This window comes from Thermoascus crustaceus (genome assembly GCF_041956765.1).
Source record: "Thermoascus crustaceus strain CBS 181.67 unplaced genomic scaffold VTN00scaffold_3, whole genome shotgun sequence".
NCBI lineage: Eukaryota > Fungi > Ascomycota > Eurotiomycetes > Eurotiales > Thermoascaceae > Thermoascus > Thermoascus crustaceus.
Window position 1 is genome coordinate 3,618,602 of NW_027192529.1, and position 12,337 is coordinate 3,630,938.

Here is a 12,337-nt window from a genome sequence, read left to right on the forward strand (position 1 = left end):
ACTATAAATATGAAAGAATAACCACAATTTCCACCGAATATTCAAAGTCATCAATCATCGACTGCCTCACTCAGAGGTATGGCATCCACAAAGCATCGCACGACGCTAGGTGCTGTGGGTTCACGGCCTTGGAGATCAGATCAATGGTTGTCTGGTTCGCCGGCAGGTTGCCCTCGGGCGGACTGGCAAGGCTGACTGCCCGGTTGACGATGATGTCGCTATTGTTGTAGACCAGTTCTCTGAGCTGGTGCTCTGGCAGCGCGCCACGATGCTGCGCTGTGGCCCAGAACATCATCTCGTCCCGCACGAAGATGCTGAGCTGCTGCTCCAGCTCGTGTCTAGGCTCCGTGAGGCAGCGGGCGATAGCCATCAGGGCGCAAGAGAAGATACCCTCCGTGGCGATCGGGCCCATCAACATCTGGATGTTGGGTGTCAGGCGGAAGGGAATCTGCTCCGGGTTGTAGAAAATCGCCTTGGCAGGGTTGATGGCGGGGATGAGCTCCGATCCCCAGATGTCACCAGTAGCACGTGAGATAGAGATCTTGTTCGGATACCGGTTGCCCATATGCATCACGTAGGTCATAAATGCAACTGCTGCGTACTGGTAGGAGAACTGGCGGCGGAAGAGCCAGAAGTCTGCATAGCTAGGGTACGTCTGCTGGAAGTACTCTAGCACGATCGTGTTGGGAACCCACTTTTCCTGGATGGCCGTGAGGATCTCCGTGCGGAGTATCTGCTGTTGATCGGGAGTGCGCTTCTGAAAGTTAGCGACAGTAGCGTAAGGAGGGTCATTGCAACTTACATTCTGCTTAGTTTCTGCCAATGCTCGCATCTTCTCCATGGTGAAGAGCACAGGCTCGTCCTTGTTCATGCCAGTGCGCCTGCAGTAGTCTTCGTAGATGCCTTGCAAAGAGATGTACGAGGGATCATCGCGGACCAAGCGGATATGCGGAGCCAAGGGCACCATGAGCGGGAGATGGAAGTACAGGTTCCGGCGCCTGCTCTCCTTGCGCTTTGACAGAACACCGTTGAAGATGCGGAAGAGCTGCAGGATACGCTCCTCACGCCTGCAATGCCGGGCAGCCGGGTGCTGAACAGCGAAGGGATGGATACTACCATCATGGCCCCGGATCTTCAAACGGCGATGGCAGACACCAATACCGCGCACAAGATCGACATCTGGCAAGAAACGGTCGATGCGGACAAAGTCCTGGTTCTTGTCCTTGTGCAACAGGTACTGCCCGGGAACCTCCACCTCATCGAACTTGAGGAATCGGAACTCGCTCAGATGCGGCGAGTAAGCCTCCAGGAAGTGAGACTGCGGCCGGCGGTCGAGCTTCTCCTCGAACTTGTCACGCCACCGACGCAGCTTCTGGATGTACTCGTACATTGTCGGCTTCTTGACCACGAAGTCAGCCTCGAAGGACTTGCGGATATGGGCAGGAAGAATGGTCTCCGCAAAACGAGTGATATTGGCTTCGGTCGCAGGTGGTAGCTTAAAGTCCTGGGCATAAGATCCAGGCATGCGGCCAACGTACGCGAGACCGTCGTTGAGCAGCGCAACAATAAGTCGATAAGCATCTTCGTCTGGAGGGCACTTGAAGTTCTTGTGGATCTGATCGACCATTGTTTCCATTGACAGCGCAAGCAGCGGGAAGGCTGTCTTGAGACCAGACATGATCTCGTCGGAGTACTCCCATGGCTTCTTCAGTGGCTCTCTCTGCGGCTGCTCCGGCTGACCAGTCTGGTTTTGTGCTTGATTCTGACCCTGGGGCTGGCCTTGAGGTTGACCCGGCTGCTGGCCTTGGGGCTGTCCTGGAGTTTGTCCTTGAGGCTGCGCTTGGGGTTGAGCCTGGGGTTGGTTCTGCGGCTGGCCTTGAGGTTGGGCTTGGGGTTGACCCTGAGCTTGAACTTGTGGTTGTCCTTGCGGCTGGCCCTGTGCTTGTGGTTGTGCTTGACCCTGGACTTGTGGTTGACCATTTGGCTGGCCATTCGCAGTCTGCTGTGAAGCACCAGCGTTGTTGGGGGCCGTCTGAGCATTTTGAGCAGAAGCTGTTTCTCCATTAGCAGCGCCGGGCTTAGGCATGCCCTGAGCATCAGGCTTGAGATGTGGTGAAGCCTGCGCCTGCGCCTGCGCCTGCTGCTGCTGCTGTTGCAGCTGTTGTTGTTGCAGCTGCTTCGCGCGGTTAAGCTTCTCCTGCTTCTGATCATGCTGCTTCTTGATGCTGAGCATGTCCTCCCTGTTCGTTCTCAGCAGGAAGAACAGAGCCTGTGGGTACAGCTTGGCAATCTTGACGAGCACAGCCTTGCAGAGACGCGCCTCGCGGTGAGATAGGCTCGTGAGCAGCTGTGGTATGAAGGTGATCCAGTACCAGACAGGCGTATCACCCTTGAAGTTCTCGAAGGCACTGGCGATTCGCCCTTCCTCATTGTCCAGGCTAAGAAGCCAAAGAATACGACTGAGCAGTTTTCTCGACTTTGAATTCTTGTAAAGGCCTGCCGCCTCGAGATAGCAGCTCACAGCATTGCTGGCCAACTCGTAATCCGTTGGGTCAGCTTTGAAGCGCTGGTCGCTGTATTGACCCCACTCAGCCCAAGCCTTCGCGAGTCGCAGATCGTAGTAAAGCGCAACTCCGAACGCCTCATTCGCCTCGTTGACGTGGTTCAGCTTGGCCAGGAACATGCCCTTCAGAGTGTAGAACTCAGCCTTCTGCTGGGCACCGAAATAGTTGAGATTCGTGTTATTGATGACATCGAGGCCGCTGTTGAGCTCCTTGGGGTTCTGGTAATGGCACTTGGCTTGCTCCCTCAACTTCAGGAAAGCCTCTTGAATCTCGATATTTGGCAGCGTGTAGATGCGGCTAAGCTGGTTGATACAGACCTCAGGCATCTGATGCTTGCGAGCCACGTGCGCAAAACGGTTGATGATCCAGGCCGTCTCATGGTATCCACGGTAGGCGTAGGAATTGCTGGCGACATTGTTCGTCTGGGGAGGCAGGAGGCTCAGATACGTGGCATTGATGAGCTGGAATATGTGCTGACGCCACGTAACCAGATCCTGCCAGGCATTGATATCGTCCCAGACATTCGGAAGACGGTCGCGCCAGGTTCCAAGCAGGAGCTTCAGCTCAGCAGATTTGGTATCCAAGTTCCTCTCGTTCGTCTGCGCCAAGCTTGCGCAAATGACACTAGCGTCATGGAGCTCAACCAACTGCTGGAAGTGCTGTAGAATTGGGATGTGGGCGTTCGTGATCCTCTTCGGCAGCTGGTGCCACTTGCGAATAGAGAGCTGAATGGACTCGTCACAAATACTGTTGAACTCCTGGATGTTTTCCTTCTTCAGGTGGAACTGAAGAAGGGACATGAAAGCCTGGAAGAATGTTCGTCTCGGCGTGGGCGCGTCAGATACGGATTTGATCAAGGACTCCAACTGCTCGCGGTTGCCCTCGCTCTGCCAATTCTCCAGGTTCCTCCAGGCAGCTTCCAAGAGCAGGTCGTTGAAGTTCTCATGCTTGGCGAAGTCACTCAAGATCTCCCACTGCTGCAGCTTCTGGGCACAGATCAGCCAGTGGTCCTCCCACAGGCAGTATTCACCTTGAGAGAACGGTATGGCACCAGAGCGGGCCTTGATTTGAGCATTCTCGTATAGCTGCTGGGCCTTGTCCCACATGCCGTGCTGCTCGTAGGAGAGCGCGGCGTTGGTCTCGACGAACTTGCAACGCCGTCGCCATGTGCCATAGAAGAAGTCATCCTCTTGCAGTCCAGCGTAGACTTCAACCAGGGCATCCAAGTTGCTCTCACGCACAGCCGGTGTATCAATGATCGGGGTGATTGCTGACTCCTCGAGATACACAGTAGCGGTATACCAAGCATCATATGTGCGACTAAGATACTTCATGACATGAGGGGGAACCTTGAACCTTGGTCGGGCTCGAACGGCACCCTCAAGCAAGGCCTGCACGACGTTTGGTCTCTTGTCAAGCTGTCTCTGATGGTACTCACGCGTGATGAGAGTGACCATCCCCTTCTCGAGATCGATACGCTCCTCCCTTGACAGTGTTGACCAAAAGATGGTGAACAGCGTGACCCATAGCCTGTAGGCCACATTTGCATCTGTATGCTGCAGCTGGCAAAGTGGCTCCATCAGGTCACGGACTTTGACATCGCCAAGTTCAGCAACAAATCGCTTGCGGTCAGCAATGAAAGCCTCCAATTGATTGTCAACCATAACATTCTCCTTCCTCGGGTCATTTTGGGAAACGCTGTAAAGGAACGACAAGGGGTAAATGGTGAAGTCATCAGGGTGCAGCCTAGCAGCAGTCGTCATATCGATACAGCCCATGATCAGATGCGATGCCTGGGCCAGCCAGAAGGAATCGGCAAGGGTGTCCCAGTTCTGAGACGTCAAGACGTAGCTCAGTCGCGAATTGGCCATGCGAGTCAGACTTCGATCGAAGATGGTCATGAAGCGGTTGCGCATCTCGACGTCCTGCGCCCGAGTACCGATGAGGAACGCGTGCTCCAATCTCACTGTCAGCTCAGTCCGAGTTATCTTCGAATCCTCATAAATTCTGATGACGAGATCCAAGAATTTCTTCAACATAGTCTGATCTGGTCGCGACTCGAAGAGCAGCATCTTGTGCAACACAGCCGTCTTCTCCTTCAGCGTAGGCCAGGACTCAGTCGAGTGGAAGATCCAAGTCTCCACCATCCCCAGAACCTTGCTGCAGAGCTTGACGTTATGCGACCTCTCAACCAACTGCGCCAGGACACTCAAGAACGGGCGTCTCTGCTCTCCAAGATGAGACATGCGCACGGAGATCAATTCGATGGTCTTGAAGATAAGGTCGACACCCAGTTCGAACTCCTGGTCCAGCACGCCTTCTGCGGGCTTGACGTTTGGAGGATACTGGCCAGGGAACTGATTGCCGGTGTAGGCAGCAACATGTTCCTTAGCAAGTTTCTGTGAGAACGTCTTCATCACCTGAGGGATATGCGCGTCCATCTCGGCAGGCTTCTTCTTGGACAGAGTCCACAGGATGTTAAGACCGGAGATATAGTTGTTGGCCGAGAGCCCCTCCGTCGCAATGGCAGACAGATACGTGACAAACTCAGACGGCGCATTGTCGACATCCATGGCATCCTCTTCTTCAGGCTGATCATCGGGCAAAGCGTCAAGAACACGCTTCACAGGAGGCGGCAACTTAGGAGAGATTTCCATCTCATCTTCGACCCCATGTAGAGAATCTTGGATTTCCGGATGATCTGACCGCAGAGGCTTGTCAAAAAGCTTTTCGATCAGAGGGAGACGAGCCATGACCCAGTCGGCCGGCTTAGCCGCCAAAAGGACGCGGATGACCTGCAGGGCGTTTATCATGCTCGTGATGTGTTTCTCATCCGGCTTATCAGCCTTCTCCCCGGCAAGGATAGGCTCCGTCACTTTCTGATAGAGGTCGATGTCAAGATCGCCCCAAAATTCCGGCGACATCAGGTTCCTCAAAAGCTGCACAGCTTTCTTGATGAGATCTCCCGTCGCAACCGGTTGCTGAGGCTTGGAAGAGGGAAATTCACGAAGTTTGAAGGCCGGAACGGGGAACCGCTCGGGAATCGTGGTAATAAAGGTGATGAGATATTTTATCAAAGCCGCCCGCAGATCATGAGGGACGAGGTACTCGGATCGCTCGCGCGTGCTTGGAGGTGCGAGGGTAGCTGAAGGAGAAGCGGAGGCAGCCTGAGTCTCTTCAAACTTGCGCTTTCTCGAATTCGGTGACTCAGCCACGCCGTTGGGCATGTTGCTTGCACTACTCTTGACTCTCTTCTCCTCCCAATGCCAGATGAGCCCAATAAGGTTCAGTGCAAGCTTCTTGCTCTCGTTGGAGGGATTCGGAGGTGCAGCAATCTTGATCAATGACGGCACGATCAGAGGAACGAAGTGCTCCCTAGATTCGTAGAAAAGATCTGGCTGCCGGACCAGGAACTGGAATATGCTCATAACTTGCTGCAAGTTCGCCGTCTCCTCAGCTAAGATGCGCCGAGGCCACTTTGCCCATAATGGGTACCGGACATCCGCCGCTGGGTTGTTGTTGCTAGACATAATCCTCTTCGGCAACACCGGAGCTAACACGTCAAGCGCCTGGGTGACAAGAGCCTTGCCCTCATTCTGGTGCGCCCTCAAGAGCGCAACGTAGACCTGAACCACGATCTTGGACGGTGTCTCGTAGTGAGCAATAAAGTAGCTGATGAGAACATACGCCCCGTACTTGTTGATGATATCCTCCAGTCGAATGTAGTTCCAGGCAAACTTAATGATATCCTTGCGCGCATCCTGTACCGTCTGGTGGTGGTACTTGATGAGCAAGGCAGACAGTTGGAGAAGCTCCATGCGAGAGTGATCGACGCCGGGCTGATTCGACTCCTCGCTAATGTCACCCAGCTGAGGCTTCCACAAGCGGCTTTGAATGGACTCGGTCATGCTCTTGTCCATGAGCTTTGGAGTATTCGGCGGATTGTTCCAGGTGGTCTTGACATCCATCGCAAAAATAGGGTTGACCAAGTTATGGAAAGCGTACGTCTTCATCTTCTGCGAAGAAGTACGCTGACCATAAAGGTCCAAGCAACGCATAATCACTGAGCGCCTATAATCGATGGATTCATTCGTGATGATATGTCTGTAGATGAACTTGGGGAACGCCAACGTGCGCTTCAGCTCATCGGTAGAGAGACCATCAATGATCTCAAAGAGGAAGTCCAGGTCCTGCGGCGACTCAGAGAGGTAGATGGTAAAGATCTCCATCAACTGGTCCTCAGCCTGTTCGACCCTCAGCCGCTCATTCGCCGGCAGTTTGTCATTGCGAAGCTTGACGGTCAGGTCCCTTCCAGCATGAAGAAGACGGGATCTCAAGTCCGGATGCGATACCAGCCACTTCCTAGTAGACTCATGAGAGCAGATCGAATGAACAACATAGATGGCATTAATCGCGGCGGTATTCTTGCCTTCAACGGGCTCCTGGCCGAAAGCAATGTTCATAAACCCTTCGGTATCCGCGACCAAAGCCGAACGCAGCGCCTCGCTTTCCGGATCTGCCAGAACCTGTCCGAAGAATCGTCCATATCGCTCTTCATTGAAACGATTCTGGAAGAAAGTCCAACTGTCCTTGGGATACCGGTTCAGATATTTAACAAGCGGCTTCCTAAAAGGACTGTTGGAGGTTCGACGAAGCTTCTCTTCAAGGTCCAAGATTTTGTTAACGAGGTGCTCCATAAACGACGTCGCCGCCGGAGGGAGAAGATGGAAAATGTTAAAGATGGCAGCAACGATTTTCATGGGCGGGCTCTGTTCGACGAGGCTAAAGGAGACTTTTTGCAGTGTCTGATCATCTGCAATCATCTTCATGTGGTCCAAGAGCCGAGCTCCGATCTCAACCTTGAAGTAGTTCGTCAACAGCGTGAGCAGCCTGGCTAGCCCATCCAGACCGGCAACGCTCAACCGCTTCGGGTCCTGCAGGTTCATCAGAATTGGACGAAGGCCATTCTGAAGCAAATCCTTCGGCAGCTTGTTGGTCTGGGTAAGCACCTCTCTCAACCCAGCATTCGCAGCTTCGATAACCTCAGGAGACCTTGAGTACAGCGACTTGAAGAATACCGAAATGATACGAGCACGGCTAGTATTCTGCGGCGTGTTCGCAAATTCAGGGAAGCCCATCGCCATTGACAGCAGACGGAGACATGCTACACGCAGATTTACGATCATTTCTGCGTTCTTGAACTCGTTAGGCTTGGAGGCTAGAGACTCGTCATCGGCATCCGCAAGTGCAAGGGACTCCAGCATCAGACGGTTGAGCTGGTCGTTGAAGGTGACAATGTTATTATGAAGACCCAGGCAGAAGGTAATAGCCTCGATGAAGCCGATCTGAGTAGGAAACGGCAGTGCACGCAGAGGCTTGTTGAAAATGGACTGCAGCAGACGTTCCTTGACGGGGAACATCAATTCATGAACCTCGCAACCGATTACTTCAGCAATGGTAGCAAAACTTCTCTGCGATGCGACTCGGACGTGCCTGTTCATATGGGAGAGCTCATAGATAAAAAAGCCGCAGAGCGCGTAGAGTCGGCTCTTTTCATTCTTAAGATCATCCCTAGAGACGTGCTTGCTGCATCTCCGGAGGATGAGATCCAAAGTCTCCTGTGCTCGGATACGCGTGCTGGCCGGCAGATCAGACGGCGTATCCTTGATGACATACATCAGAGCCCGAACGAACTCCGCCTGCTTATCATACAGCCAAGAATCACCCAGATCAAGTTCAGTTGCGAAAATATGTATGCCCAGGCTACCTCCCGCTTTCGTGAACCACTCCTCGCTGTGGCAGCTGTGGCAGAATACCCGACCAAGGTGCTGGAAGAATGGAAGCTTGGCAACCCTTTCCGGAGCTCCAAAAATGATGCTAGCCGCCTCCTTCACGACCTTCATGCAAGTCTTCGCCGAGTCCCGGACATCAGGATTGTCGGAAGACAGACATTCAACCACGACGTCAGCAAGGAGGCGTGAGTCCAGGTACACAGGGCCCTCTCCACTCGCGACATCGAAAGGCTTCCGACTGTGTCGGGCTTGGGCAAGTGCCCGGCCAACCTCTACCACAGTGAAGTGTTTGCACACATCCGCTACAAACGCCGTGGCTGACTGCTGAAGGTCTGGGATGGTAGTAGCGAAGACACAGGCTTTCAAAAGCTTCTTCACCATGTCCTCCTGAGCCACCTTCTTCGGGATCGAACTGGACCGCTCTGACTTCTCCAGAATATCGGGGACACCGCCAGCTTTGCCCTCGAATAAATCGTTGGCTTCCAGACGAACAAGGGAAGCGAAATCCTCAGGAAGGTGTTCAAACCCAATGTAAAGCTTCAGTTGTGAGCTCAGCATACGATAGGCCTGCTGTTTATAGTAACCATCTGAAGCTTTCGCCGCTGGCGTCTTTGGAATCTCCAACAACTTTCCGATGGCCAGATCCACACCGATCTCCATTGGGAACGGCCGCTTCTCACTCGGCCCGATAAGCTTGATATCGAAACTCTGGATATCGTCGGCAAATTGCTGGAACGAGAGCTCCGGAGGATGGTTCAAAAACTTTCTATTCCGACCTCCAAGCTTTCCAAGTATCCGCATAGTAGTGTGTGCATGGAAATGACTATACGGATTCGGCCGCAGGTGATCCCAAAGTGCCGTCATAAGCTCATCCATGATCGGGGCCATTATTGGATCAAGGTAATCAGCCGTCAGGTTGTCGACGCAAAGCTCGAGAGTTCGGAGACCTTGGCCAACAAGATCGGATTCCGCGCGAAGTGCCACCACAATCGGACGCATCAGGTGGCTGAGGTGTGGCAGAAGATGGCTGAGACGAGCAGGAACAGTCAGGGTCAGTTCGACATAGAGATCACGCTCCTGGGGTCTTCGTGCTCCGAGCAAGAGATTATTGAATGTTTCCAAGAGCATCTCAAGCAACGGAAGAATCTCTTTATACAGGAGCTCAAATCTTCCACCGCCGATGCTGCGAAAGAGCGAGCGCAGCAAAAGGAAGTAGTTCATCGGTTCCTCAGCTGTCACCGAAAGCTCAATACACTTCGTGACAATCTTAGTAACGTGTGGGTGCAAGACCTGCTCGTTCTGCACGGAAAAGAGTGTCACGGCCATGAAAGAGAGCTTGAACATTCGCAGCAGAATCTTGGCCTTGGTCATATCGGAGGTTCCAACTTCATGAATGCGATCCATGAGATACTGCAGCACCATTCCAGAGAACGCTGGAGAAGTAGCCTCGCTAGCGAGGAAAAACTGGGGCAAATGAAGCAGGGCACCATGCTCAAACATGAGCTCGTGGAGGTACGGAATCTCAGAGTGGAAGACCTCATGGAAGGTGGCCGTGTCAATGCAGTGGAACACGGTTCCGAAACTCTCCAGAAGCTCCTTCTCCTCCCTCGTCATCGGCGCCGTATACTGGCTAGCAAGGAATTCGAAGGGCGAGGAATACTGCACTTCAGGCTGCGGCTGGTCGACGCCGTAGTACCTGAATACGCGCGCACCCTCGTGGAAGAGTTTCTTGATCACTTTGACCTCCTCCGCATTATATCCATATGATACTTCCGGCCAGTTGATAGGAACACTGCTCTGGTCAATCTGGACATGGTCCGGGTTACAATTCTTCAGCTGATGGAATATGTTCTTCAGACCGTTTATCAGGTTCTTGAAGAGGAACAGATTATCTGACACCGGATCCCCACCACGGTCGCGAGGATTTGAGGTCCTGATCGGAGCGGCCGAAAATATGTCAATCTCATCCCAGTCTGGAGGATGCTCCTTGTCTGCGAGGTAGTTCTCTGGCTGTTCCGCGTTCTTCCTCGTTGCTCTGGACACCTTGACGGCGTTGTCGTATTGGTAGTTCATCGCAGCAAATTTGTCACCAATAGCATCGAGGATCATGATTAAGAAGTACCGGGCCTCCTGCTTATCTTCAAGCTTAGATATCTTCTCAGCCATGTTCAACAGGAGCTTTGCGCTCATGGTCTGGAAGCTAGTGCCAGGGAAGTCATCATGGAGATTCTTGGTGTAGACCTCCACGGTTCGCCGGATCTGATCGCGGTTGAGGTGATCTCGCACATGATGGATGAGATCTGCGAGCATACTGTACGCAAGAGGTCTCATAGTCTCGTAAACTGTAAGACCATCACCGATCAAAGTCCGCTCATCCAGGAGCTCGTCGATCTTTTCAAGGAAAATCTTGCGATAGTTGAAGTTGATTATATGGCGAATGGCGACCAGGAGCTCCTTTCTGGCGCTGGACTTTTCCCTAGGGCAGTCTTGCAGAAGACGGACCACAACACTGGGCAGTGTCGGAAGGAAGTCTTGCAGCTGATGCGCATACATCCGCAACAGGTAGGCTAAGAAGCTCATTGTCTTAACCTGTGCAGTGATGAACTCCCCAAAAGCAGCCCGGTTCTTTATTTCCTTAGAGACACCGGTGAAAATTTTGCCTTGCGCTGCGGCTTCCGCATGAGCTCTTTCCTGTGGCTTTGCCTGTAAAAGCAGTATGCTCTTGATCAGAGGCACAAACAGCTTTACATTTGTAGAGACAGAGCTGCGGTGGGCTTGGAATATGGACACCACAATAATGGGACATTCTGCAAGAACCTTGAAGGACTGCATGCCCCTTAGAAGGTGGTGGTTCGCCTGTTGATCCGGTCCCAGGTCTGCTACGGATGTAGCTGGAGAACTAGGCCGCGGTGACTGGAAGTTTTGAGAAGCGTTGGGTGTCGACGGCATCCCGGGGGTCGTACCCTGGCTAGGTGTGTCGAACGTGTCGCGGACAACCTGCTCCATGGTCTGGAACATCTCCTGGATGAGCTCCAAGAACGGCTGGACTCTGGATGCCGTGGCCTTTGCCTGGTTGCGTTCCAGATCCATGATGGTCTTCATGCAGAGGACAGCATTCTCCTCGTTCTCGATCCGCACGAGATCCATCAGCAGGTCAACCATATCCACGGCGTACGGCTCGACGTCAGGGGAGGCCATCGGTAACCGGTGTAGGGTCTCGAGGATGCAGTTTCGCAATTTCTACAGCAACCCCATCTCGTCAGAATCCAGGAGTTGTCTCACCGCGTTGTTGAATCCCGAAACCTCACTCACCTGCTCGAACGACATGTTTGTAAACACCGGATCCCCCTTCAAAATAGTCTTGAACACCGGCCATAATCTCGCCAGGAAGATTGGATAATTTGAGCCGGAGCATAGTGGTTCGATGTTATCTCGCAATTCGACCGCGACGTTAGTCCTAACTTTGATGTCTACCGGAGATGTTAGCAACAGCAACACCGAGCTATTTCGCGTTCCGCAAGAGCTGCACATGATCCGAATGAGTCGCGAGATGTGTGAGAACCCATACCAATCTTCTCGTCGGCCAGCTTGCTGGCATAGATGTCAATATTTCGCTCCATGGTTGCGACTGTTGGCGGCAATCCCGCCGACGAGCGTGCCGTTATATCGCCCAGATTGACTCACTGCCAGGCCGCAAGGCCGGCTGGGGGTAGAAACACCAAGGCAATGCTCTGTATAAGCGTTATTCACATGCGGGGAAGCGACGTCGTGAGTCTATCTCTATCCGCTCGGGTCGGGAAGCAGACGAGGTGAAGCTATTAAACGGAGTAAAAAGAATGGTTTCGTGCAATCATAAACACCTCCTATTAGAGAACCAAGGGAAAAAAAGGGTATCTGAAAGGGTTAAGGAGCGGATTATGACGAGAAGATAAGGGTGGGAGGAAGGGAGAAGGTGAAGATCTGGCTGCAATGCGCGCGAGA

The 12,337-nt window shown here is 53.0% G+C and overlaps 1 protein-coding gene across 1 annotated transcript; it reads right to left on the reverse strand.

Annotated features, from left to right (window-relative positions):
• Nucleotides 1-70: 70 nt before the first annotated feature.
• VTN00DRAFT_6507 (uncharacterized protein) lies at nt 71-11,976 on the reverse strand (the record flags this gene model as incomplete). Its single annotated transcript, XM_069433151.1, has 4 exons — nt 71-754; nt 803-11,596; nt 11,669-11,826; nt 11,925-11,976. The coding sequence occupies 4 exons, from the start codon at nt 11,974-11,976 to the stop codon at nt 71-73; spliced, it is 11,688 nt and encodes a 3,895-aa protein (XP_069288939.1).
• Between the last annotated feature and the right edge of the window lie 361 nt (nt 11,977-12,337).